Genomic DNA, 27,830 nt, shown 5'->3' on the forward strand with positions numbered 1-27,830 from the left:
TCACAACAGTATTTATAAAATTGGAATGGAAGACCATTGAACAGTATTTATAAGACTTCACGCAATATTTCATAACTAGAAAAAATATTCACTTATTTCAACATGTGTGAAAGACTGGAGATCACCAGCCCTCCTAAGTAACACAGTAAATGAAATAGGATCTGTTGAGGTGTCATTGTTATAGACAAAAAAAAAATCATTGACATAGACTATGTAAAATTATTGGCATAGTCTTTATTTTAAAGAGATCTCTGCAAGACAGTGAAAGACATTTTCCTCAGAAGAAATGTCACTAGGTAGTGATTTAGAAAACACTTTCATAATGCCTATTATTTTACATGCTTTTGCAAACATAAAAACACTGAAAAGCTATGACACCTTCCCAGGTCAGACCCCACAGTTTTGTTTTCAAGGACACTCATGACATGTTATTTGGCTATAATAATCACTTGAAAGTAGCATTTTCTAAACAAATGAACAATTATCTTCCTTAATTAAGACCAATCATAGCAAAAGCTGAAAAAGAATCTCATTACGAGTGAAAAACCAAAACTTGTCGCATTGTTTTTTATTAAATACAGAGTGAAGAGGAGGGTAAACGTAGGCATAGCAGATGTGTTAAAAGAGACAGTTCATTTTTAATAATCTGAGGTTTATTAGTAAAATATTATCAGTTAAAATTAATGTTTATGTGTAATATAATTGCAATCCTAACATCTAAAATTAGTTTAATGTATTTTTCAGGGTTTAGGCATGCATTTTCATCCAAACTGCAATCGTCTGGGACTTTAAAACAATATCTTCTAGTTCAAACACATTTAATGCCCCTCTTATGTTGTCATGTTGAAAATGACCAGAGATAATACCTACTCATCTCAATAATACCCAGACAGTGTGTACTATGACTCAAATGCAAGCAAGTTTTTTTCATTCAAAGATCTTAGTTCTCATGTTGTAGAGGAATATTTCTTTTTCCTCAACTCAGGTTCTTCAGAAACAGGGTAGAATGTAGGATCAGTTACATTTATACAGTCCTAAAATTACATTCAGCCCTTGGAATGCAACCGTGAGGCTGATGTGGTCCCGGTGAAAATGAGTTTGACACCCCTGCTTTAGGTTTTCCACAGCTCTTCGTGTACGTGAATACACAAGGAGAACAAAAGACCAAGGAACTGCAGCGTGTAGCCAGGTAGGTTTTCAACAAGTTTATAAACCTTTCTAAAGAAGAGATAAAAAACGCCAAAGTCTGTTGCATATGTCTAACACTCTTCGTAATATTGATATCAAAGTGTACATACAATAAAAAACACCTAATTTTCATAAAATGTCTGTATAAATATATCTCCTTTACACAATCCTCACAGTGATTTCTACATGTAAATTAAATGTTTGTTTTAAATGTGCAGTTGTCAGAACTTTGGGTTTATCTTCATATTTCTATTAGAAACTTTCCTTCGCCAAAGAAAGTCTCAGATAAGAATATTTACACAGAAGTATTCTATATTCATTCCGTATTCCCCCTGGATTCATGTCAATAAACTTATTAAAATTCTGATGTATGTATTTGAAAATAATTTTGTATTTTCAAATAGGGATTGATAAACTGCACAGTTCTCATTCCAGTCGTCCTTGCTTAGCATCACCTATTGCTCCCCATACATCAAAGACAAACTCATCTGGAAATGCAAAGTCTCCAAGAGTTTCATCCAATGCCACTGCAAATTCATCTGGGTTTTTCTTGTCTCTTCCAGCTTCCACCATTGTTGCAGCTAAAAAGTAACAAAACAAAATAATGTAACTATCACGAAAGTGACAGCTAGCATACGGGCAGAATGGTTTTTGAATGTCTATTTTCAAAACCAGGTAGCATCATTTTAGGGAGATGTAAAACTTACCTACTGAATTTAGGATTTGATAGGAATTATGTACTTAAATGCCCCACACTCACTAAATTCCACTCTGATAAACAGGAGAGCTTCTTTGGAGTGTTCATTATATATTCTTCTGTTTGTTTGGCTAAGGTTAGATTTTTAATTCAACAAACCTTCATTTTAATCTTATTTAATGATATCCTGTATTCATTACTGAAGGCACATGAAGCATGGCTCTACAAACAAGGTGTAACAAGACCCATGCCAGTTCATCACCAACTTCAGTGAGTTTGATATGAGCTTGCAGACCTAAGCCAGAAGATGAAAAGGCAAACCCAAATATTTTTCTCCTCTAAACAATGAAAAAAAAATCTCAGCAAATGCAAGTTTAAAGTGGCCAAGGTTTTTCACAGAAAGCCAAAAGGCATGGGGCTTGAACATGGAAAACAACACACAGCCTGCATAATAGATACATGCAACCAAGCCAGTATGGGTTTGCTAGCGACAACACATTTTATGAGTTTAAATGTTTAAATGTCGAGTATGACCTGCATTTAGAAAGGACTAATGATAAATAGGCTTACAGAAAAAACTTGAATAACCTATTTTAGGAAGCAAGAATTCAAATATTAGGCCAACAAACCTGTTGTGTAAAATACAGAGAAAATTAAAATCTGGTTTGTTAGGTATTGGACACAGTATGTTTGCAACTGCCTGAAAGAAGTCGTGCTCTCAAGGAATTATCATATGACCTCAAAGAGATCTGCGTAATTTTTCAGTTTGATTTTATCTAATTTTACTTAACTTTAGCTTATTTTTTTTAACCCCAAAACCACCTCTTGTAGTAAAGAGACCGAAACATTTATTGTGAGCCACGTTATTCTTCTGCTTGGGTCTACAGTTTTTTCCGTACCATTCAGACTAAGGAGTAACTAATTTTAGTGGATGAGTTTGCTTCAATTATTATTACGTCCAGCTCTGAAAAGCAAACCTTTAACTTATAGCACCCTCAAGGCTGGGAAAGTTTGTGCTTATGCCACTAGAAAGTGAAAAAGATCCAAGTTATTTCCGGAAGTCTCAGCCAGATGGTTCAAATGGTGCAAAAGCAAGGGCAAGGCCTTGCTGCTGTGCACAATAAACCAGAGCCACTAAAGACTAAGAACAGCTTAGCACCTAGGAAAATTAAAACAGAGATGTCTGGTACAACAGAGGTGGACTGTGATATCTTGCACATCCATGCTGTCCAGCATTTTCTTTTATTTAATACCCAAGTATCAGAATTTATCAAGTTTTAGACTTTAATTTGGAAATGGCTACAGTCGCTGCTTAGGACTCAGTCCTTAGCTGCTGTGCTCATCCCTCACCACAGCTGCTGCACAGTCTCTCAGATTCTGGGACAAATCGCAAGTCTATCCCAAACAACACTGGATGCTGGCAACCCAGAGTTATTAGAGCAAATAAAAACTCTAAGGGCTCAAACCTCTCTCAGTCATGGTACCCGCACCTCCCTGAAGGATGAGAAGTGTCAGCACAAGAGCTCCTCCTGGTTAAGCCAGGCCAGAGGAATTACTGGCAGCAGGCTATCATGGTTTGAGGGATGCAGAAGATTCTGTAAAACAGACTTAGCACAAACACCACTGCTGAATGCAGTTTGTTTTCTGAGCTGTATCTCTGCTCCACAGCATCTGTTCAATAGATTAAACCCTCAAAGTCTGCTTCATTTTGTGACTCCTTTACACACCTGCCTTAAACTGCCTCCATCTTTTGTTATGCATCAAGTAGCCACCAGTTTCTTCATGAGCATATCAAATTCAGGTGTCACACTGAAGAATTTGATAGCTTCTTTGACTGAGGGAGCTGGGCCTGTTCAGCCTGGAGAAGAGAATGCTGAGAGGGGATCTTATTAATGCTTATAAATATCTCAAGGGTGGGCGTCAAGAGGATGGACCAGACTCTTCTTCAGTGGTGTCCAATGACAGGATGAGGGGCAATGGGCACAGACTGAAACATAGGAAGTTCCACCTGAATATGAGGAGAAACTTCTTTACTTTGAAGGTGCCAGAGCCCTGGAACAGGCTGCCCAGAGAGGTTGTGTAGTCTCCTCTGGAGACATTCAAAACCTGCCTGGACACCTTCCTGTGTGATGTGCTCTGGGTGAACCTGCTTTAGCAGGTGGGTTGGACTAGATCTCCCTTCCAACCCCAACCATTCTGTGATTTGGTGATTCTAGCCTTTTCTCAGAGGGACATTCAAGTGGAAAATATGTATTATGGTGCCTGAGAAAGGGAAAGAAGTTCTGAAGCCACAGAAGGCCACCTGCACTGGGACCGTCTGCTGTCTACTGCATGCACCATTGTTGTATCACATGGCAAAATCTCTCTGATAGAAAGGAAAAGAAACCACCCCTTTTCTGAAGTTTTATTAAATGTATTTAATATTAATTTGTTGACCTGAATCTCAGCTCAAGTTTATTGACAGTTATGAACTTCTGGCAAACAGTTTGCTGTTATGTAAACTTGCAACAAGCTGTGAGCAAACTTGAGCCATATTCCACATTGTAGATGTCAACAACAGTAATTCTGAAGAAATCTGACGTTTTGGTTTTAACTACGTTCAGACATGAGGCTCCAAAGAGAATTGCAGTGTGCCAAACTACACAAAGCACTCCAAGGAAAATTTACGTAAATCTTGACAAACAAACCACTGTGATCAAGACAGTTCAAGTGTAACTCAACTTCCTGGGCACCACTAGTGGTTCTCAAGGACTCTCAGGACCTGCTTCCCTGCCAGAAGAAACTCTATCCCTGTTGCACTGCTTGTTTCTGTGTCCCCTGTGAAGGTCCTGGGACACTGACTCAGAGGAGTCTGGATGGGGAACAGGCATTAAACAAAGGACTCTGTTCCTGACAAGCAGAAGACAAATATTTGTCCTATCAATGCCACCCTATATCCCCTGACACCATGGCCTAAGAAGGTATTTGCTGAGGAGCAGTCTTGAAGGTAATGAGGTGAAGGTTGTAACTTAAACTTCACAGATTTCTGCATATGAACCAGGATATGAAATTACTCTGTAGAGACACTGGGAAAGGGTTGGAAGGAGAAGAGCTGTGCAAGATGACAAGCAAACATAAGCAAATAAGAAAAAAAAAAGGGAGTTTATGACCTTTGAAAGAAGGGCAGGCAACTCAGAAGGACCACATGGATGCCATGAGGTTATGCAGGGAGAAAATTAGAGGAGCCAAAGCCCGACTAGATCTTAACCTGGCTACTGCCATAACAGACAATAGAAATAAATAATGTGTCTATAAATAGATAAGCAACAAAAGGAGAATCTCCATCCTTTATTGGATATGGGCACAAACATAGTGACAGAGGACGAGGAAAAGGCTGAGGTACTTAATGCCTTCTTTGCCTCAGTCTTTAATAGTAAGACCAGTTGTTCTCTGGGTACCCAGCCCCCCCAAGCTGGAAGACAAGTGCTAGGGAATACCTCTCTCAAGTAACAAGTGATAGGAAAAGAGGAAACAGCCTCAACTGGCACCAGAGGAGGTTCAGATTGAACATTAGGAAAAATTTCTTCACAGAAAGGGTTGTCAGGCATTGGAACAGGCTGCCCAAGGAAGTGGTAGATTCACTATCCCTAGAGGTGTTTAAAAGACATCTAAATATGGTGCTGAGGGACACATGTAGCAGTGGACCTGGCAGTGCTAGGTAACGATTAGACTTGATGATCGTAAAGGTCTTTCCCAAGCAAAACTATTCTATGATTCCACATCTAGAAAGAGTTACTTATCAACAGAGTGAGGATCTAGACAAGTGTTCCAGCAGAAAGAGTGAAAGCCAGGAATTTAGCCAGTTTTGAGATAAATTGGTCAGGATACATCAAAGAGCTATATGACAGACAGCAGCGATGAAACCAGATAACACAGCACTATATTACAGTCCAGATGCCCTAGTTGAAAACTCAGAATTACACAGTAACCAACTCTGTCATTAAAAGAAAACGTTACTTCAAACACGACTTTCTTTAAAGGCTGAGCTTCCCAAATTGTAAAACAGAATCTTAAAAATAGTTTACTAGACTTACCAAACTTGAAAACAAAATCCACTAAACACAGACAATCAAGACAATTTTCAACCCAGTCAGGCAAGTCAGAATGTCACTGCTGCCTGACAGCAGCAGCCTCAAACAAGTGTTTTAATCTGTATTGGGCAACCATAATCAGCGCTACCAGGATATATTAATGTACTGCATTTATTAAAGCACATTCCCCTTCTCAGATTCACCTGATGTAATGAAATACAGCTCTGTGGAAGGATGTCCGTGCGGGATGTTGATGCTGGGCAGCCTGGTGCTGTCCTGTAGCGCCAGCAGCCCTGAACACCCACCTGCCCGATCCTCACACCCGAGCTGTGCCACCGACGTACACAAATGTGCAAAGCTGATCCCTACGTCATTAGTTCCACGCATAAAGAAACACCACAGCTGACCAGTCTTCTCTATTGCCCACTGTCGCTATTCCCATTTCCCCGAGCGTCAAACATGGACACGGATGGGATGGCATCCCCAGCCGCACAGCTGTGCGGAACGTGACTGTTTACACAGTGACATTTGCAACGCCTAATTCCCAAGGCAAATCAGAAACAACTGATTGCCAAGGCATTTAGCAGATACTTGCCAACTTGAAGGAAACTTTACTGGTTCTCAGAGGGCGACAGTGCCGTGCCAAATCGCCTCCACTCCCCTCCCTTTCCCCCTCGCTGCTTCTTGTAACAGCTGCACAATAAGTGATTACAGGAATTTTATTCCAATAGAATATTTTTCCACACTCTAAATAGTCCCAATTGTTTTCAGATTTTTTTTTTTTTTAATCTCACTTCAGGCAATGGTCATACCTGAGAAATTTTTACATAAAATGTGAGAAGTTCAGCACACTTAAAAGTGATGAAAGAGATTAGAAGATTTCTCACCTTTAAACGAGAAGCTCAATATCAGACTTCTCCAAATATGAACAAAGTAGTATGTTGGCTTGTTAAACGTACTCCCTTTAAAATAATTTCAAAGATCTTTCACAAAATCCTTATTTTCACTTTTGATAGACACATGCAGCACAAGCCGTGAAAGCTACGATCTGCCTGCCATTGTTATTATCTGCCTTACATAGCGGTTTTGCTATCTAGAGCCTATCTTGTAAATTCTAAAAACCCTTTTCAGAAGTCTCAACAAGAACTTCAGTGTTTATTTAGCTGTAATACTATCAGAAGCTTTTGACTTCATCAAAATGCAACAAATATTGTGATTCTGTCCTTATATTTTAAAAGAGCTAAAACTCACATTCAGTTCCCTAACAACATGCGAGAAAATGAGGTGTGTCATTGCATTACTTGGGTGGAATGTAATGATAAATGTTGTCAAATCTGGCGCTCAAGGAACCATCAGAAATACAATTTCTTCTTGTTTCTTTACATTAAGTATTATTTCTTCTTGAAGTGGATAAGTTTTCTTGTTTAACCGGACCTGCTACTTTTTCCTTTTTCACCAAACTCTCATTATTCTCTCAGAGTAAGTGAACAGTCATAAACAACATACCTCAGAGTGTATACAATAAAATCCTTTGGGAAAGGAAGTCTAGTGACAGAAGGAGCAGAAAACAAGAGACCTGGGGAGACTATCGCTTCAGTCAAAGCATTTCAAGATAAAAACAACTATCCAATATTGCTGGATGAACCAAGACAAGAAGCCTGGGTGACAAAAAGTTTAAACTTGTTAGGACATTTTAACTAAACAGGAAGTTTGAAAAATGAAGTCAAGAGTGGAGAAGTGGATTTGAAATTCTTTTAAATAGAAATGGAGAATATGTAAAGATATGTAATGTCTGACAATATGACAGGGAACAACAAAAAGGCAATAATCATCCAAAAGCATAATACCAGAACAAAATATGAGTGGATGAAGAGCTAGCCAAAAGATGCTGAAACAGAAAGTTGGATGCGAAGCTCTTTTTGCCATCATTTTTCCATCAGTAGCATTCTGAGGTTGGATCCCATAGATTCAGTCTTCCTCCCGCTCAAGTACAGTCCATAACAATTCAAGCCCCACTGATTTAAAAAATAAATGCCACCAGTATTTTTCACTAAGACTGTTTCCTGAGTCCCTCCCATTAATCAACTGTTCATGTTCCTTTACCAGAAAGTACTGACAGGATTTAAAATAACCTGAATTATCTCCTGATGGCACATTTATGTTTTAAAGAAGGCTGAAGTCAAGCCTTGGCCCAGTTTCTAACTTGTCCATAAAATGGCTGAGTAATAAATTTCAAGAGCCAAGTGTCCCTTCTGCAGATTAAGTCCAGTTTTCAGTAAAATAAAGAGGTAAAAAGGTAAAAGTGCATTCAAAAGGCAGGTATGTAAATCTCAATGGCATTTAGATCTCTGCAACCCAAAACCTGTGCCAAAAAAACAAAAAGTGCATGCATTTCGTTAAATTATTTCCAAGCATTTAGCTCCAACTTTGGGATTTGTGTGTGGATTTAGTCAGGCATTCTGGAAACTGTCAAGATACTTAACAATGCAAAAATTAAGGGCTTTATCTCATCTTTAATTCTGTCTGTAATTTTACATTATTTTTTCTTTCCTTTCTTTCTGGCTTCTGGCTTAAAACTGGGGCACTTTTTTAGAATTCAATCACACCATGGAACTGTCATTTTAATGGAGATGAAAGAGCAATATTAACTGACATTCAAAGCTTCTGACAAACAGAACTGCATGGGAGTGAGCAATGATTGAGATCTTAATCACTTGTCGGCTGTCGCATTGTGATGACTTGCATTTTCAACTAATCTGCCTTGAGTAATGAGTGAAATTTCTAGCTGAGTGGTGATTGGCGTTCTCTGAATGAATCCTTTCCTCATATTTCATTTTCATGGGTGGCTGATCACATCCAGCATATGAAAAACTGACATATGTTAATTGAAAAGACTTGTGACAGGTGATTAGCTCTCCTTTCCTGAAGAGTCCTGGAGCTGTTTAATTGCTTAAAATTGATCAAACTGTTTTTTTGTCATCACCCTTGGCCCTCAACTCTGAGATCTGAATCTTCTGAAATTACTTCAAAGGTGTGAACTAAAGCTACGTGAACCCTGTAGTCTTTGATTCCTGTGAGTTTCTCTTTGTTTCACTGCCTGTTTGGGAGGAAGAGAAGGAAGAGGTGAAGGGCAAAACAACCTTGTTGGGAAGAAGAGAGTATATTTGAGGACAAAGACCTCTTCCTTCTTTGAGCGTTCTCTTAAGGCATTCTTTGCAACTTTCTAAACTACATACTGAAAGATGAAGGATATTAGATCTTTTGGAAAAAATAAAAATCAAGGAATTCACAGGAAAATTCTGCCAGGTGCTTGGCAATCAGCTCAGCCGTATGTCCTGAAAGCTGAACTCCCCAGTCAACTATACAAGAGTGATCCTGTTACGGTACGGAGAGCCAAAAACACAGGGAACACCTTGTGTTCCTTCGTTTCCTTGTGCCAGAGCAGAGCAGAGCACACCTCAGCATCCCAAGAAGCTGTGCCCTAGCCTAGGATCAAAGGGTTCTGGGCTGCAGACATCAAAACCAGAACACCTTTAGCCACTTATGCCTGTAGGGCACAGGGACCTTGGAGGTGACCTGCAAGGACAGGAGCCTCCAGAGCCCGACTCCAGCCAAGACTGTAACAGGCAACAGCTGCGGGACAGAAACAGCTCCCAGAGGAACGGCTGGCACGGGACTCCAGAGCTTTGAAGCCTGAGCCAGAGACCGACCAAGCAGCAGAGGCTGCAGGAGAGAGACAGGCCATGGGATCCTCCCAAAGCTAAACAGAGGGTCAGCACCACACATGGCTCCTGGGAGCATATTTCACAGCAGGGGCAACACATATTGCGGTTGTTAGGAACAGAATTTTGGAGAATTTTTAGTTTTCTGGGAATTTCAAAGTTTAGATATTAGCTACAAAACAGAATTCACAAGTTTTCGGCAGCTTCGCTCTCTCTTCTATGCCAGGAGGCCCACCTCTACCTTAGGCAGGGGGACAAATAATATTTTACCTACAATTTTTCCTGTGAGAAAACTAGTAGAAGCTGCTGATCAGATGCTTGCCTGCTGGAGCAGTCAAGGCCAGGGGGGATTTTCACAGAATCCCAGAATGTCAGGGGTTGGAAGGGACCTGGAAAGCTCATCCAGTGCAATCCCCCCATGGAGCAGGAACACCCAGATGAGGTTACACAGGAAGGTGTCCAGGCGGGTTGGAATGTCTGCACAGAAGGAGACTCCACAACCTCCCTGGGCAGCCTGGGCCAGGCTCTGCCACCCTCACTGAGAAGAAGTTTCTTCTCAAATTTAAGTGGAGCCTCTTGTGTTCCAGTTTGAACCCATTACCCCTTGACCTATCATTGGTTGTCACCGAGAAGAGCCTGGCTCCATCCTCATGGCACTCTCCCTTTATATATTTGTAAACACTAATAACATCACCCCTCAGTCTCCTCTTTTCCAAACTAAAGAGACCCAGCTCTCTCAGCCTTTTGGCTATTCAGATAATCTATTTTTCTCATTTCTTGGTGCTGCCTGTCCAACCCTCCTGCTTCGCCCTTAGCGTCTTTCCAGACCCATTTTCTCTTCTCTTTTGCCTCCCCAACTTCTCTCTCATAAGAGCTTTCTTTTCAAGATCACTTTCCATTTAGCTTATCCTTTCCTAATTCTTGGATGACTTTTTCAGATATTACCATAACAATAAATACCTCCTTCTTTGCCTGAGTATTAGCAGTTCCACAAGATCATATGAGGACTACACCCAGCCACAGCTGCTACAGCGGCACTTCTTACCCAGCCAGACTGCGGCTCCTTCCCAAACAGAAGTTGCTATTTAGTTGTTGTCAGATTAACAGAGAGAAACAACAGCTGCAAGGACGTTTGGTGCAGTTTTAAGGAAATGATGACGCTGGGGTTGAATAGTTTCTTTCACTATAAATTGCTGATTGTGATAGCTAGTAAATATTCTGGGAAATTTCCCATGTTCTTCAGAACACAGACTTTAGAGAATTCGATAAATTTGTACAATTACTCCGTCAGTTCCCTTGCTAAATAGTTGCCCTTTCACTGATGAAGATCTTGGATTCAGACTTCAGTGATCAGCTTTGATGTGTCTAAGCCAAGTGGCAAAAGAGCAAAAGAGTAAATAGACATGCTTACCCTTAACAATCCTTAAATGTGGTACATACAAGCTCCGCTACAAAATACATGCCCGAAAAAATACAGTGATGACAGTTAATGGCAAACAACTAAATAATTCATGCAATAGTGTATAGATAATGTGCAGGAAGAATAGAGGATTAATTAATCACATCATAAGGTTTATAGTGAGGGATTCTTTTATCAGAGACGTACATCTGCAGAAATACAGGCAAGTTTTTGAGACTGCATGCTGAACAAATTTTGCTTTGCTTACATCCAGAAACAAAGGTACTCAATACATTTTAGACTATAGAAAATGATAAATCATTTAATCTTGTAGTAATGTAGCTGTTAAAAACTCACCTAATTCAATATCTCTTATCCCCATGTACGTTTCAAGAAGCTCATCCACTTTTTTAATGGCTTTTTCTTCAATTTCAGTTGGCTTTGTTGAAATAAAGGGAGAAAAAGAGCAAAAGTATGATTATATCCATGCAGATTTAAAAATAACCAGCAATTCACTACTGATTATCCCTGCTCCCATCCTACCTAGACTTACAAAACCTGCAAGTAAAACACCCTATATTCTGCTTTTTTTGCCTCTTATCAAAAACCTGAGCCTTCCTCCACACAGCTCTCACGTTCAAACTGAACAGGAGCCTTACATCTCCTGACAGATGCTCATCAAATCATCATCATTTTTAGAGGAACTCAGAATAAATAACAATTCTTCTTCCAAACCCTAATCCTGGTTTTACAACTCTGAAACCAGCCCAGTGCACTTTGCAGTGTCAAAAACAGAACCAGCTCTTCAACTGTCGCCCAGCTTTTTTCCCTGCTTCCCTCTTTTCCACACTCCTTGGTGTAATCTACCTCAAATTCATCCATATGATCCATGATATCTAAGCACAGACTCTCTGTTTCCAGATTCCTCAGCCCCATCCTATCCCTGCAAGTCTTCAGCTGCATAGAAGCATTTCTCCCTGCAAAAGGCAGTTTTCTTCTTAAGTCCCGTGAGTTTTGTAACATCCAGATTTTTCCTTCCTACTTTACCTTATCAACCATGGGGAAGGATAAATCAGGTGCTAGATGACTAAACTATGGAAGGGCCCAAACATAACCATACCATTTCCTCCACAGTAGCAGGGCCCTTGGTTCTCAACCGAAGTGTTTCTCTCCCTCTGGAGATTTTAGCTTCCGGCAGAGTTCCACCTTTGGACCTTGGTTCCAGCTTTTCTAAAGACAAAACAAAGGACAACAAAAAGAAAACCAAACAAAACTAAGTATATGCTACATCAGAATATGATGTATCTGCTTTGGTTATCACAGTGTCACAGTATGTTTGGGATTGGAAGGGACCTCAAAAGATCATCTAGTCCAATCCCCCTGCTGGAGTAGGAACCTCTAGGTGAGGTCGCACAGGAACATGTCCAGGTGGGTTTTGAATGTCTCCAGAGAAGGAGACTCCACAACCCCCCTGGGCAGCCTGTTCCAGTGCTCCGTCACCCTCACTGAGAAGAAGTTTCTTCCCAAATTTAAGTGGAACCTCTTGTGTTCCAGCTTGATCCCATTACCCCTTGTCCTATCATTGTTTGCCGCCAAGAAGAGCCTGGCTCCACAGGCACTTTGTATAATTTTATTTCCCTATTCTACAGGAAAATAGAAGTATTTATTACATACTATTAGATATCAGCGGAAGTCATCAGCCAAATGTTGATTTATCCTGGTCTTTACAGGCAGATTACGTAGCAGGGTTAGCACTGCAACATTTCACTGGTGCAGCGGTGCAGACGCCACTGCAGCGCAGGTGGTGATGAGCCACATTGAGTTGAGCCAGCAGCTGGATTACCAGCTGTTACACAGGCAAAATGTCCTTGAGTAGACCTGCAGGAGTTTTTCCCCTGGTTTCACCCACGTCATGATTTCACACTTGATAAATCACTACCAAGAATATCTGGATTTAGCCAAAGTCTTCTTTACCTCAAATGAAGCTTTCCTTCTTTAACCCTGGGTAAGGGCACCCTAGTTAGTAAAAGTACTATAGAATCATTTAAGATTTGGTTGTCTTTTTCTAGGACATAATTTTACATTCAAGAGCCTTGCTTTAATTTACTTACTGTCATGGGAGTTACATGGTTAATTTGGAAAGTGCTAGAAGAGAGGAGATAATTTTGCAGAACTGTTTTAAACTGTGCTGTTTTCACGACCAGATTATTCCCCCTCTTAACAGCAGGCCTTTCTAATAAAATGTCCTTGAAAGCAAGGCCTTAACATGCTATCTTCATTTTACCCAGGTAGATCTACGCTCATTGTTCTTCCACAAGGAGTCAAAAACTCAGATTATTTTGCTGAACAAGTCTTGAAAAGTAAGTTTCGATTGTGTTTATTTTACCAGATAGATATGGCACAGTCTATTACATATATACTTAGGATCGACAGTTATCCTTCATCTTTTCATTGCTTCGAGAACAGTTTAAAACATCCTTAAGATTATCATCAGTTCTGCTAGACTTGTTTGAAAAAGTCATTCCTGATAAAACATACATCTTTTTCTAGTTCTGTCACCATGATTTAACATAACCTTTATTTGCAATATTTCAAACAAAAGCCCTCTGGCCACCACAAAAATTATATTTCATGCTCACATAATTTAAATTTAGAGTTTGTGTTATGCTGCTTTTATTTTCTATTAAGTTTTCATCAGTTTGGAGAGGACTAGCTTGTGACTGGTAAGGACCAATCTTATTCAGACAAGTCTTTAATTCTGTGCCGCAAGTCTTGCCTAGAATAACTGAGGCAGCCTGTGTGCACATGATAGAGAGATATCCAACCAGTAAATTATATTTATTTCACACAGATACCAATATCTTATTCCTACACCCTCACAAACTCGTGTTGAAACTTGCAGGAATTCAGCACCTACTTGTCCAGCAGGATCTAGCTCGTTCGTCATCTCCTCAGGGGCTTTCTCAGCATGCTGCACCTTAAACACTATCAAATAAATTTGTGCCTAAAGCCTAACTGCACCTAAGGCAGGATATTCTAACCTATTGGGCAATGCAACTTGTAAATTAATTTGTGTAGGGTAAAAAATTAACATGCACCTTGTAAAAATCTGTCTAAAAAGCTCTGATTGCTTCTTAATTCAATGTCAGATTAAAGGCCTTAGCAGGTTTCCTTCTCTACATCACAGGCAGACTCAAAAGTATCTTAATCACCTGACTAAAGTAATTACTATTAAATAATGGCTGAAGAAAGCAATCAAGTGCTGATTTACCCTGGTCTTTAGAAACAGACCATGTAACACATTTTGTATTGAATGCAAATTCTAGACCCCTATTTAAAAGGTATTCCCATATTACTAATTGCAATGCTTTGCATATGTAATGCTACTTTGGCATAATATATAACACACACACACACACATTTACTTAACAGGAGTATCAACTTAAAACCAAATGCATTAGAGATTAGCTCATAACCCGTATTCACAGAAACACAAAAGGCAAAAAGAAACCTTCCAATTTCTCTCATTTTCCATTTCTGCTGCTATTCTGACACCAAGTGTCAGGACTGGTATATGACAGCAGTTGTAAACTACTAACAGAAAAAAAGAGAGATTTGAAAAACAAACATCTCAAACTATTGCTGCTGTGGTGAAAATGGTGATTTTTAACTTGCTGTTAGTGCAGCCATGCACGAGGAGTCATAAACACTTATAATTTAGAAGTATTTTGAAGTTTTTATTACAGAAAAATGCTACATGGTTTGGGGGATATAAAAAATCGAAAGAATAAAAATGAAAACTCAGTTTATTTTTTTTTTTTTTTTTAGTTTACCACATGGATAAGATTAATATACATAAGGATGAGAGGTAGGTATGCATTCCTCCTGTATAGGTATCACTTCCTCATAGCATGCAGGTTGTAGGTAGAGACAGAGCTTTGCCATGCTGCTTTCTTCCAGTTCTGAGTGTACCTGCTGTATGACCAGAGATCCACCAAATGTTGGGGAGGGCAGACGGGGGTTTCTGCAGCGCCTTCTGCATCTGAGAGTCCTGTCCCAAAAAGAGGGCTCAGAAACGGAGAACTCTCACATACAGCTGGACAGGCATTATGTATCAATAAAGGAAAAGAGGAGGTGCAAGGATCAGCACATTAGTGAAGCGATCCATGCTTTAAAACTGGGTCTGTGAGAGAATTCCTGTTCTTATTTTGCATCATCTCGTGACGGCAAAGGAATCAAGTGACAAGAAAATCCATTCACGAATTCCCCACTTCAAAATAAATAAATAAATAAATAAATACATACATACATACATACATACATACACACACACACACTTTTTTGGTATCAGTTATGTTACATTGAGTGGACACCTGGCTGCAATCTGAAAACAAACTTCTAATGCAATGCTGGGATTTCAATATCCAGTGAATAAGGTAGACAGTCAGGTTACTCACCAAATGCTTTCATAGGCTCTATCAGCTCCAGCTTCAACATCTGACCTTTCTCCAGATCTTTTAGCATTTTGGCAACCTCATAATGCCGACGGTCTGCCACATTTTTTCCATTTATAGTCTCTATGTGGTCACCCACACAGATCATTTTGGTTTGGTCCATAAGGCTGCCCTCTTTGATTCGCTAGTATTAAAAAAACAAACAAACAACAAAAAACCAAGACAGGATTAGAAATCTTCCTTTTGGTAAAGAGGTGACACCACAGGGTTTCAAGAATGCCAGTCGACAACATCAATAGGATTGAGTTTATTATACCGGTAGTGCATTTCGCCTGTAAGATTTTCATAAAATGTACTTTGTAAAGGTTTATTTTTCAAAATATCTTAATAAGCATTGAATATAAAATAAATGGGGGAAAACAAAAATATACTTCAGAAATTAGGCTTCTGAATAAGCTGAATTTTTGTGTTTTAAAACCAAACATGAATGTGTCAGTAATGTTAATGTTTAATTGAGTTTGGGGTTATTATTTTGATTTAATAGCTTGACAAGCATAGGGACAGAACTTTTCTCTTTTCAAGTATGGTCCAGGGACATGAAAATATTATGTGTGATATACTAAATAGTGACATACTATAAAGGGTTAAGACCCATCTATAGTGATAAAACTTTACCAATTTTCTTATCAAGCTATACAGATGAATATTAAAGTGTTTCCTCTGAAACACGGAAAAATAAATCATTTTATATGCTATCTCATGGAGTACAAATGGTTTAAAAGTCATGAAATATAACAGAAGTTAGTATTAATAATTTTGGGGAAGCAGAATTTGAAAAATGGGGAAAAAAAAATCTTTAAAATATGTCAATGATTTATCAAGACAATTAAAAGACACCTCAAATTTCAGTGATTCCGTTTATTGTCATATTTGTCTATCACGTGCCTACGTCATGTAAGCTGTTAGCCTATTTAATAGAGAAGTTATGACACAGAATATCTTGTATTTTGTAGAGATATGGATTTCATTCTAATTTCCTGAATATGGTTCTTTTTAATAACAACTGATGCTCAGGCTAACTTTGAGCGAGATAACAGTGAGACAGGGGAGACAAACATATCACCACCTACTCCTCTAACACCTTGCCTGGCTGCAGAACTATCTCAGAAACCTGCTCCTGGTTGATGTGGGCACATGAGCCCACACAAGCGCCTCCATCTGAGAGAGTCAGTGGGAAGTGCGATAGTGCTCAGTGTCCTACAACACACTGCAACGATTTTTAGCTTCAAGCTGAATTTAACTCTTTCTAGCACTTTTTTCTTTAACCTAGCCTAAAACAATAAAGAAGCCTTATGGTGAAGGTATCATACACGTGCCAGAAATTGGGTCCCGAATGTGTTTCTGGTATCAGGTGGACGGGTTCAGAAGCGTGCCCGCCAGACTTCAATTAATGTTTAGTCTACGTGTTGAATTCATTCCCATTTAGCTTTGCTTCTTCACTTGGATCCTAACACCAAAACTGTTTAAGTAATATTCACTGGCTGTATCATTTGTGCCAATTTCAAAGATTTTATGACTTAGTTTCTATCTACCCTTCAAGTTAACTGACCAGAGACAGTCAAGCGTCGTTGTCACAGCAATTAAGATGCAATTGATATGCCTGTATTTCAAGTGCTCTACAGACCATTTAGAAGCAAAGATTTGTTTCCTACACAATGCCTAAAATTAATTGCACCACCCTATTTTATAATGTCTCCTTATAAACCAGTCAGTCGTGCTTCAAGTTCTACTGTTATTCTTTGAATGGCTGATTCCACAATGCATCTCCCCATCTGGCCACATACCCAGAAAACACATTTGTGAAAGTAGAATGACATCGGGTCTCATTCTTAGTAATGCAAAAGAAATACTTAGATTTCATAGGAGAAGAACCTGCAGTTCAGAGTGTCAGGTTTAAAAACCATTCAGGTTATATATCAAACCTAGAAACTGTTTTGTTTTTCAAAATGCAATAAAATTACTATAGCCTGTAACAGCTTTCAACCCAAAGACAGGAAAAATTTATATTAATTGTTAAGTAATAATGAAACATAGTAACAATTTTTCAAGGCAAGTAAATATATAAACAAAAATAATTCTATCAAACTATAGAGACAGTCACTGTTTAGTCATTACTTAGAGAACCAAGTATTAAAAAGATGCAGCTTTTACATTTGCATATGTATTTTATATGCTGCTTTTAAAAATCCATTAGCTAAATCTGCTGCAGCAGCAGCAAAGCGAGCTCCTAGAACCTCCTTTAAACTGATGCATTCCCACAATGACTGCACCATTTTCATTATCCTGCTTATTAGACCAGTACAAGGACAATGACATATTTGTTCAGACAAGTTTTATACAATTTACTGGAAACCACAGCTTGTCTTGCTAATGTGGCGAGGGTTTTCCAGTCTGCTCCAGTTATGCAGTGTGATGGCTGTTCTCTCCATCCATGTTACCAACAACACACAGAGAGTGTAACACTGTGCAGTGCTGCACACTTGAGCTTTAATCACTGAAGCTTTCAATGCCTTCTTTTCAAATGCCACATAAGCAGCAGCGTGACTGAATGCTACCGGCTGCATAGATGCTACCACTAGAAATTCAGAGTTCTGTGCCTCTAAACATAAAAAAAGGCAATGATTTTGTCAACTGCTTACTGAGGCCTCCACTGCATCTCAACTTTCTCAAGCGTTATGTCAATCACATTTTTTCACAACAAAGCAAGCCTATTTCTAAACCACGTCTGATTTTATATCCATGGTAGCTAAGGAATGAAGAGAGAATACAACCTCTCCATATAAGCTCTGTTTACACTAGCAATGAGAACAGCAATTGAGACAGCAGTAACCAAAGATAATTGCCAATGCCTCACTAATAATGAATAATTTGAGTAGATTAAAGCAAAACATCTAAAAATGGCAGAAAATGTGACTAAGGTTCCAAATGTCTAGCGAGATGGGTAGCATCATTTCTCTACTTGTCTCAAAACATGCTATCTGGAGGTCATATAGAAGCGGAGGAGGAAAGCAATTATGGTTAATATATTGTACGTGTTACTGCCCATAACTGTTACTCAGGTTAATTGTGCGAAATTATGTTAATCCATATCTTTAGCACCTTTTAATTGATCCTACCCATCTAAAATAACAACACTGAAAAGCTGAGAAAGCACTGTACTTGCACCTATTCTTATACAGCACAAAGGCTCCTGCCCTGTGAACTGTCATAAGCGCTGAAAGAACTTGATCTCGTTATCACGAGTGACATAAGTTCTATAAGCAGCTAATCAATGACATCAGAAAATCACTTTAAAAACAAAAAGAGGGGGCAGATGCAAGCAGTATCTAACACCTACCACCTCAAGGTAGCTGATACACATTACAGAAGCAATGAATAAATGAACTGATTTTGAATGACACGCACTACAGAAATAGCTGAACTAATTTTGAATGATGTACCTAAGAAAAGCATCTTTATTTTTTACTTATCATATATATGATAATAAAAGATTTTATAGTTCTAAAGGATCATTAAAATAATAACTAAACTGTGATAGCAACAGAAGCTTCTATAGAACAAAGTATTTCACTGGCGATTAAATTTACCTTTATAAACGCACAGCCAGTTCCATTGTCTGTAATGGTAAGCCCAAGCACATCATCAGTTTTAAGAATTTCCACTTCTTTTCGTTGTCCTTTTATGTGGGCAAATATGAAATCTTCAAGGCCAATTTGTGCACCTAGGAGCTTGTCCATATCAGCTTTATGAGTGTTCAAAGTGCAAAACATGATCTGTGCAGGAGGAAAGCAAACACATCAAGTTTAATGGTATATTAAGTTCAGTGAGCTCGACAGGAAGAAAAAAGGAGAGCGTAGTTCTGGCCTCTGCAACAGATCCATAGCTGAAATCCATCCACGCACATGACGAGAAGCATCAACAGCTCAAACTCTGCAGATAAGAGCTGGCAGGGAGCAAAGGAGAGAATCTGTGTGAGCAGCCTCACACGGCCTGTCCCAGCACACCAGCTCCAACACAGGCGCCTCGAGCTGGAACAGAACAGCTTGTTCTGGAGGGTACAGGGAGCAAACCCAAGAGCCACAACCACCTTTGGCTTCATCATTCACCCAACTCGAATTCTGCAGGATTCAAACATCATTAGGGACATTGCAGGGGGGCTGGACTAGATGACCTTTAAAGGTCCCTTCCGACCCAAACTATTCTATGAAAGCAGTTTCATGAAGAAAAGGGGAGCTCATCAAAACAAAAATGTCACGAGATGGGATAAATGTTTTACATTCCTCCATGCATTCCACTATTAGCTCAGAGGACATTCTCTCAGGCAACATTGCTTAGTTCCCTACCCTTCCTCCAGCATAAGCAGGTGTCATCTCTGTTCAAGCTTATTAAAAGCCATTTTTTTCTTCATTAATCAGCCTTTCTGAGGGATTTCCCTTCAGCACTGGGTGTTAGGCACTCCTTTTTCTCCCTACACTTATACTAGTGGTTCTTTAACAGGGAGATTTATCATCCTGGGCATGGGCAGGGTGAGACTAATGCAGCTGTACTGCTCAGGGCAGAGACAACCCTTTTGCCCACCATGGTGCTGCACGGAGGAATTTGGCCAGTTCAGGCAGTCTTTGGGCTTTCTGCTTCTTGAGTACAAGCCGTACCAAACAGCCCGGGCAAAATAAAAGAAAACAACTCAATGTTCCTGCTCACAGTCAGAGTAACCACCGCTGTACTGGGGGTGTGAGGGAGGCCTCACAGCCGCCTCCTGGGCAGCAGCACAGCCCACAGGGCAGCAGCCAAAACAGAAACTTGGAGAATCCTTGAAATCTCCTTCACCGAGGCAAAGAGCACCCCTGAAGACCATCTTTCACACCCAACTGCAAGCAAGGGGAGAGGAGGAGCCTTGCCGCCCCATTTGGCCCTCCAGCACAAGTGGCAAAGCCACAGCTGCAAACCATCAGAGAAAGGCTCTGCCACCAGCAGGACACACACACATGCCTTTTCTTTCCTTCTGGCATCCATGGATGACAGCAGAAAAATCAAAGGGAAAGTCACCAACCTATTCAAATCTATTCCAGGTCAAACGAAGGGTGAATACTTTTCCTAATCTATTTCACAGAGAGCATTTACAGTTTCTGAAGCTTTCTAGAACTTTGATTCTGTAACTATGGGTGTTTTGGTTTTAAAGACAGCAAGTTTAGTAGTGAGGTGGTGCTTCTTCATGAGAAAGGTCTTATTCAGTATTTGTTTATTGTTTTGTTTTTTTAAAAAAAGACAACCAAACAAACCATAACAAACCAAAACCACAACAGCCCTGCTTCAAAGGCTAATTGCTTATCTCATATGGTCCATCAAACATCCACTGCAATCTAATCAATCTAATGCCTCACTTTAACAATGAGAGTGGTAACATCACACCCTTAACAGACATTAGTTTTATTCTCTCAGGTAATGCAAAGCTTCAGTTAACCAATACTCAAACAGAAACATCACCTAGAGAAATGCAGCTGGTTCTAAGTAGAAAATTAAATTTTATTTTATAAATAATAATCATCAGCACTGTTTTTAACTGAGAAGGTTCCATTCAAACAGACTATACAAAGTTCACTTATACGCTTTCAGCTCTCTCTCAAGCTACATAATAACTTGGCCAGATTACAGCTGCAACTCAGTTCTTACAATGAACAAGCACTATGTCTTTGCATTTTAGACATCAGCATCCTTCATCTGACCTTGTCAAACAGACAATCATCTAGTAACTACTGTCACACCTTTGAATAGATAAAATTGGCAACTGAGAAGAAATGTGATATTTAGAAACTTGATCCAGAGTTTCTCTTTTTAGACCTTCATCTGGCTGGCATTCCTACTACAGCCTATAAGTCTGCAGAATTTTCTGTGAGTCAGTTCTGTGCTAACCACAAGAGCATCAGCCAGTCAAAAATAAAACTTAAATCATTCTTCATCCTCTTTAGTGAACAACTGCTTTTTCTCAGAACAGATACATGCAAAGAGTAATGTACTAAAGATGTATCTACACAGGATGATATACAGTTACACCGGCCATCAGTTACAGCACAGCTTTATTTGAATATGACTGAGACCTGCCAATTCAAAAATTATATTTTTTGGTAGATTTTACAGAGGTTTAATATAGGTACCTAAACACAGCTTTATGCTTAAACAACAGCTACTATAGTACACCTTCCATTCACTCAAAGTGTGGTATGTTTTTAGTAGTAATTTTCTTACCCAGAAACGAAGCAAGAAAAAAATTCAATGTGCAATTTTCATTGTTAAGTCTTTTCTCTCCTCTCTTAACCTCAGCCTTCATATGTATTTAATCTTTAAGTCAGCATATCGGTGCTGTGACATTTCATGCCAACTTTAGCAAGATTTTATAAATGATAACTGTTACATAAGTCACAAAGTACCTAGGATACCTCCTTCACTGTGAGAGGGATCCTGTGCGGCACGCAGAACGAGGGAATTCCATTTGGTTGGCAGGGACTGGGGGCACAACCTTATAAAACAGACTTGTCAGATACAATTATTAATAGGTTATTCCTGTCCTCGGTATTTTCAATAGGAAGAGACAACATTAGCCAATAAAAATAGGGTTACGCTGTGTGTTATATAAAAAAACCTTGTATTAGCTAAGAGAAAGAGGGTTACACTATGTGTTACATAAAGTATATATGCAGTGCCATATTGCATATCCTATACACTAGTTACATTCTCATCCTATGTATTAAGCCTACACCTCGAAAATAATTCAAAAATAAGTTGACGGATAGATGGCACACTCAGAAGCATTTAAAAGTGCTTTTAAAATCAGTAGATCTCAGAAAACTTTACAGAAGAGATAATAACCACTTTTTTCTATTAAAGAGGTGGGGAAATGGAAATTCTGCTTCTGAGCAAGATGTAACACCAACTGACATATTTCCCTATATAGGTAGACGTTATTATATCAAGAAATCATTAATGTATTTTCTAGGCACCTTACTTTATCCTCCCTGAAGAAAATGTGGGAGCCGTGACCAGGTGCAGCAACAGGCAGAGCAACAAAGTTCTAGTGTGCTTTTGGTACCCTACCAGGAACACAACTTTGCCTCCCCAAATACGTTCAAAGTACTATAAAGTAAACATTCAGTGCTTTATTGTTCCCTTTTTTTAAAGCTAGAATGTGCAAGAATTGCAGTGTATGGTCTTCCATACAGCTTTAAAGTATCTGAAAAACGGACCATTAACACAGCAAGCATCATATGGGTGTGAAATTTAAGCGCTGCTTAGGGGAAGGGCAAAGCAAACAATTGTTGCCACAGGGCTGGGAAGAGGCGGCTTGTGGGGAGTGTTTAAGTTTGTTCATTTAAAGTCTCCAATCTGCAGAGATTGCGAACGTTTCAGCAGATAAGCGTGTACTTTAAAACTTCAAACAGTTTGGTGATGAGGATCAAATACTTCTGCAAAAGTTGAATGCAGCACAGCCTCACAGTATACTTGACATGAGGAGGCAAAGCCCATGGAACAACAGCCCAGACACAAGCTCAGCAACTGAACTGAGAGAGGGAGCTGCGTTTGTGCCCTTGGTGCTGCTGGAAGGTCTCCCTTTCCCTGTGTTCCCCTTACAAAGCCAAATTCCTTCCACCATGAAAGAACCGCAAGCTCCGTGGACTCTCGGCAGACACACCCGCTGAGCATTCAACTTACTTCACCAGCCCCACCACAGTTCACCTTCCAAAGCAAACACAATAATCAGAAGTGTAAATTATGAGTACACAAACTGAAAGTCCATATAGCTTCTGTGGCTGACCATTCCCTCCTCATCTGATCAAGAAATCGCCCTGCTACAGTTGGACTTTAATTTCCACATTCCCAGTGCCCGATTAGCTACTTTGAACGCTTTAAAGCCCTACCATGTGCTCTCACAGGAGCACACCACCCCCAAACGCTTAAACAGACCCACATTGTCCTTTGGTCTGTGCTCATTTATCATACAGGCTGCACTTAGCACATTCACCCTTACAGGGAACATAACAGTCCCTGCTGCATTCATTCCCTGATAGCTGCAGTGGAGTAGTAATCCTAAATGGCCAAGACCATACCCAAATACTTTTCCTTCTTCATCTTCTGTTGGAAAAATGAGGGAGATATTTGTGTTATTTATGCAAGCAGAAACATACACATGACTGTGGATGGCGTTAGCTAAGAATAGCATCTATTTATATATATTTTTAGCTCTGTGCTTCCTTGTTGAAACCCTGTCGAAAAAAAATAAGTTAAAAGTCAAGAACAATGCAATCTCAAACAGTATTAATACTAAAGATACAGGCAACCCCTTGCTAGAAGCCATCTTCACTCTTTCCTGTGGAAAGAACATTCAGTTTGGACCTGGAGAAGAAGAAATGCTAGTCATGGTAACAGCAGAGAGGTAGGCAGAAATGCAGGCTGAACATCAGGTTCAAAAGGGATAACTAAGATTTATATTCACCTTGGAAGATGAATGAAGAACAAAATACCTAGACAAGAAAAGCTGTGTACAGGAAAAGCCTCAGAAAGCTGCTGTTATGGCTCCCTCCATCACAGATACCTAGCAAACATCACAGGAGGGGAGGAGCGTCCCCTTCAAAGCTCTACCTGTCTTGTCTGTCCCCATCCTACCCTACTCACGATCACAGAAGTTTTTGTCAGCGTCTGTCCAACAAATACTGTGTTTTGTACAAGGTTTGCTCTGTCACTGTTGGCAGTCAATCACAGACCCTGGAAAGGATTCTCCAGCAGAAGCTAAACTCAGCGGGTCCTGTGAGATGTGATACGAAGAAATGAGGTGCTGTAACCATGCAGAATCAAAAGGAGAAGTGACAGACTACAAGTATAGCTCATCTGGAACTGTACTAAAACACTGAAGTAGGAATATATCCAAGAATACATACCCTTGCCTACACTGCAGTAAACTCACATATCATATTAAAGGCATTCACTTCCGTAACAGCTCACCAAACGTTCTCTACACTGAGCTCTTCCTCACCCGCCCCCTATTTTCCACCTACAGGGCAGAGATCTCTGTGATAGTACCTGTTTCCAACGGCATTCAGGTATCACGCTGCTCACAGGATTCAGGATAGCTGGGTCACAGGAACCTTTCTGGCCAGATAGATAACACCTACACATGGCATTTGAGTACCTTGCTATCTTTCAGTTTGCTGAGGTGTAGCTTCTGGCATTTTTCTTTACACCAAACTGTCTGTCCAAAAGCAGTTTTAATTAATAGATAATACCATTTTAAATGTCTAGCCTTTCATTACTTCCAGGAAGCTCAGCAGTTGCTAATAAATTAATTCTTTCATGGCACCCCCTGCTATTCGCTCCTCTATCCCATTTTATCTTGTCCATCCAAAATACTGTTGCAAGACTCTCAGATTCAGGTTCTTCCCTCTGTTGTGCCACCTGTACACCAGGAAATGTTTTTAATCACTATTTTCATTTTGTACAACTTAGTTTCTTAAAGCCAACTGAATTTCTTGAGTAGATTTTAAGTTCAGTGCCTGCAGCAACAATTCTCCATCCACTTTTAGCAACAAACCCCATTTAAGAAACCAAACAAAACCCAAGCACCAAAACAAACAAAAAACCCCAAAGAAAAACAAATAGGAATAAGACAGTAAATAGAGAAAGAGAAAAGAAGAAAGAAATTTCTCTAGATTGCCCAAGGCTGGTTATTGATGCCAATGAAACGTGTGGTGCTTCCTCTAAAACCTTTGGAGTGTCAGATTATACATCTAGCAGGAGAAATGGGAGTGCACCATTCACATACAACTGAATTTCCCGGTGAACGCTGTTCTTTCTCAAGTCAGCGGGGCCAAAAGATCAGTAACAAAAGTTCAACGGTGAAAGGAAGAAAACTAAAACAGAAGACAACCTGGCAACTGCAAGAATTTGAGAGTACAAGGTATAACTGGAGGCAGAGCAGAACAAAAGGGGAACAGCAGCTCAGTATGGAGAGAAAACAGAGAAGCAGAAGGTCAGAAAGCAGCTGGGAAGGTCTGGGACATAAGTGCATTGGCTGGCAACGGTACTGGTACTTCTTAATTATAATACTTAATGCAACAGTGACTGGTTAAACTGTATTCACGGCCACTTCTACAGTTTGCAATGCTGCTAGGCAGGGCCACAGCAGGCTCAGAACAAAGTCTGTGGTAAAAGTCTTAATTACTGTAAAAAAGCCAGCTACAAATAAGAAAAAAGGGAAAGCTGTATAGCGACACACAGGCATAATGAAATGTTAGCACTTTGTTTCAATTTGCCTCTCAGAGGTTAAGGTTCACAGCACCAACCACGGAGGAAGAACTTGATATGGCCACTGCCTTTTAACTGGGAGAAAACAATACATTTGCAAACACAAATGAATCATTATCCAAACAATGTTTTAAATTTGGCTCAGGAAAAAAAAAAGGCAGCGGAGTTAAGAGAAAAAATATGTCACAGATTGAAATACCTTCAATTAAACAGTGGGCCTTTTAAAAGTAATTAATTTACAGAGCAGAAAGCTTACCGAACATCACATTCAGTTGGAATTTTAAAATGTAGTCAGATTTAAAGCATTTATACCCCCCATTGCCTTCACTTCGAGTGTTTAACCTCATGGAACCATTGATTTTATATTATTATTGTATTTTAAACTGTATCGAATCATTACAGTTAATAATTCCTGCACTGCAAATAATTATTCCGCTCAACCGCAATACAAATGGTTTGACCCGGTGCTGAACAGTTGTGTTGAACAGCGGGCCGGCAACAGGTTAACCAAGACACTGGAGATGTTTTGGCTAAAAGGACAACTGTTTTTCTGCGTAAAACTGAAATGCGGTTACGCTTCTATCCTTTCCCGTATGGCAAAAGGAATCTTTCCCCCCGGAAGATACCCACGTCCACAAAACTTGGCAAAACCGCGTCCACCGGCCGCTCAGCCCAGAACCGCCCCCACCTCCGTCCCCCGCCTGCCGAGGCCGCTCCGGGAGCCGCAGCGCCGGTGCGGGCGGGCCGTACCTCGGCGGGGTCGATGCCGAACGCCTCGGCGATCTTGTTGTAGAGCTCCCGGGCGCTGCCGAACCCCTCCACGCGGCCCGTGGGGCTGCCGTGCGCCAGCTGCGTGTGGAACTGCAGCCGCGACGCGCTCGCTGCCGGCGCTGGGGCTGCGGGGGCCGGGGCCGCCGCTTCGTTCTCCACCAGCTTGGAGGTCTCCTTGGACTTGTGCTTCTTCTTGTTCCTCAGCCCCAGCGGCATCTTCCGCGGCTGGAGCGGGCTCCTGCCGCCGCCGGCTGCCCGCACTGGACTCTGCCCCCGGCGCCGCCCCGGCCCCGCACGGCCATGCCGCCAGGTGAGGCCCGGGCCCGCCGGCCGCCCCGCCCCGCAGCCGGCCCGCTGGAAGGCGGCGGAAGGCGCGGGAGCTCCCTGGGGCGCCTCCTCTTCTCCCCGCTCCCCTGGCAGCTGGGGGGGGCACCGGGACTCGGCCCCGCCGCTGTCCCGTCCCCCGCTTCAGCCTCGGCCGCTGGGGGGTCGTGCCCCGCAGGCCCCGCCGCCCATTGAGGCCACAACCAGCCGTAACTAAAGCGGCACGACACGGACTTGGGACAGAAGTCACTTCTTATGAACAAATAAATAATCCTCCCTGTCCGTGATGCTGGCTAGGAAGGGTTTGATTGTGGGTTGTTTTTGTTTGTTTCTTATTTTTTTCATAAATAGAAGCCAAGAGCACTCTGAACTAGGCTGCACCAATGCTGACTTTGCCAACGCCTGGTACGGTCCATTTTCCGGCCAACACAAAGACATCTCTTCCACTTTTTTTTTTTCCAGTTGTGTATATAATGTATACTGTACCGTATATAACTTTAAAGTCTTTCCCTAAATTGTACACAAACCCAGATCATAAAAAGTTTACCATCTTCCCACTCACTGGTTCAGGAATTTCTACTAATAATGAAGTACTAAATATTGATCAGATAGGTTTATATCCATGATACAAAACATGAAATATACAAGGACTTCAGCCAACTCTTGCTTGTTTACAATTGTGCATAGCATACCTATAAACTCCTAAGGATTAATAAAGTAACAACTATACAAGCAAAGGTTAAGAGGCATTCTGTTGAACTGGACAAAACTTTTAAATAGTGAGATTTAACATATAAATATTTGAAAAGTGTATTTTCTAATCTTTCATAGATTTAAAATGTTTCCTTCTCCACC

At 40.4% G+C, this 27,830-nt stretch overlaps 1 protein-coding gene across 1 annotated transcript; it reads right to left on the minus strand.

The window, feature by feature from the left end:
- GIPC2 (GIPC PDZ domain containing family member 2) lies at nt 1–27,247 on the minus strand. Its single transcript, XM_082053383.1, has 6 exons — nt 26,631–27,247; nt 19,178–19,363; nt 15,534–15,714; nt 12,197–12,306; nt 11,434–11,515; nt 1–1,769 (listed from the first exon to the last, which is right to left on the minus strand). Exons 1-6 carry the CDS (start codon nt 26,865–26,867, stop codon nt 1,615–1,617), a joined length of 951 nt encoding a protein of 316 aa, XP_081909509.1. The 5' UTR covers nt 26,868–27,247; the 3' UTR covers nt 1–1,614.
- Nucleotides 27,248–27,830: the final 583 nt, after the last annotated feature.

The sequence above is a fragment of the Streptopelia decaocto genome (assembly GCF_964273445.1).
Source record: "Streptopelia decaocto genome assembly, chromosome: 5".
NCBI lineage: Eukaryota > Metazoa > Chordata > Aves > Columbiformes > Columbidae > Streptopelia > Streptopelia decaocto.

Bases quoted from the DNA above. Each gene is read 5' to 3' on its own strand.
- GIPC2 (XM_082053383.1), bottom strand. From the start codon at position 26,867: ATGCCGCTGGGGCTGAGGAACAAGAAGAAGCACAAGTCCAAGGAGACC. The intron at 15,715-19,177 runs GTAAATTTAATC...TTTTAATACTAG, and splicing joins CTGGCTGTGCGTTTATAAAG to CGAATCAAAGAGGGCAGCCT. The intron at 1,770-11,433 runs GTGAGTTTTTAA...GTTACTTTTTAG, and splicing joins GATAAGAGATATTGAATTAG to CTGCAACAATGGTGGAAGCT.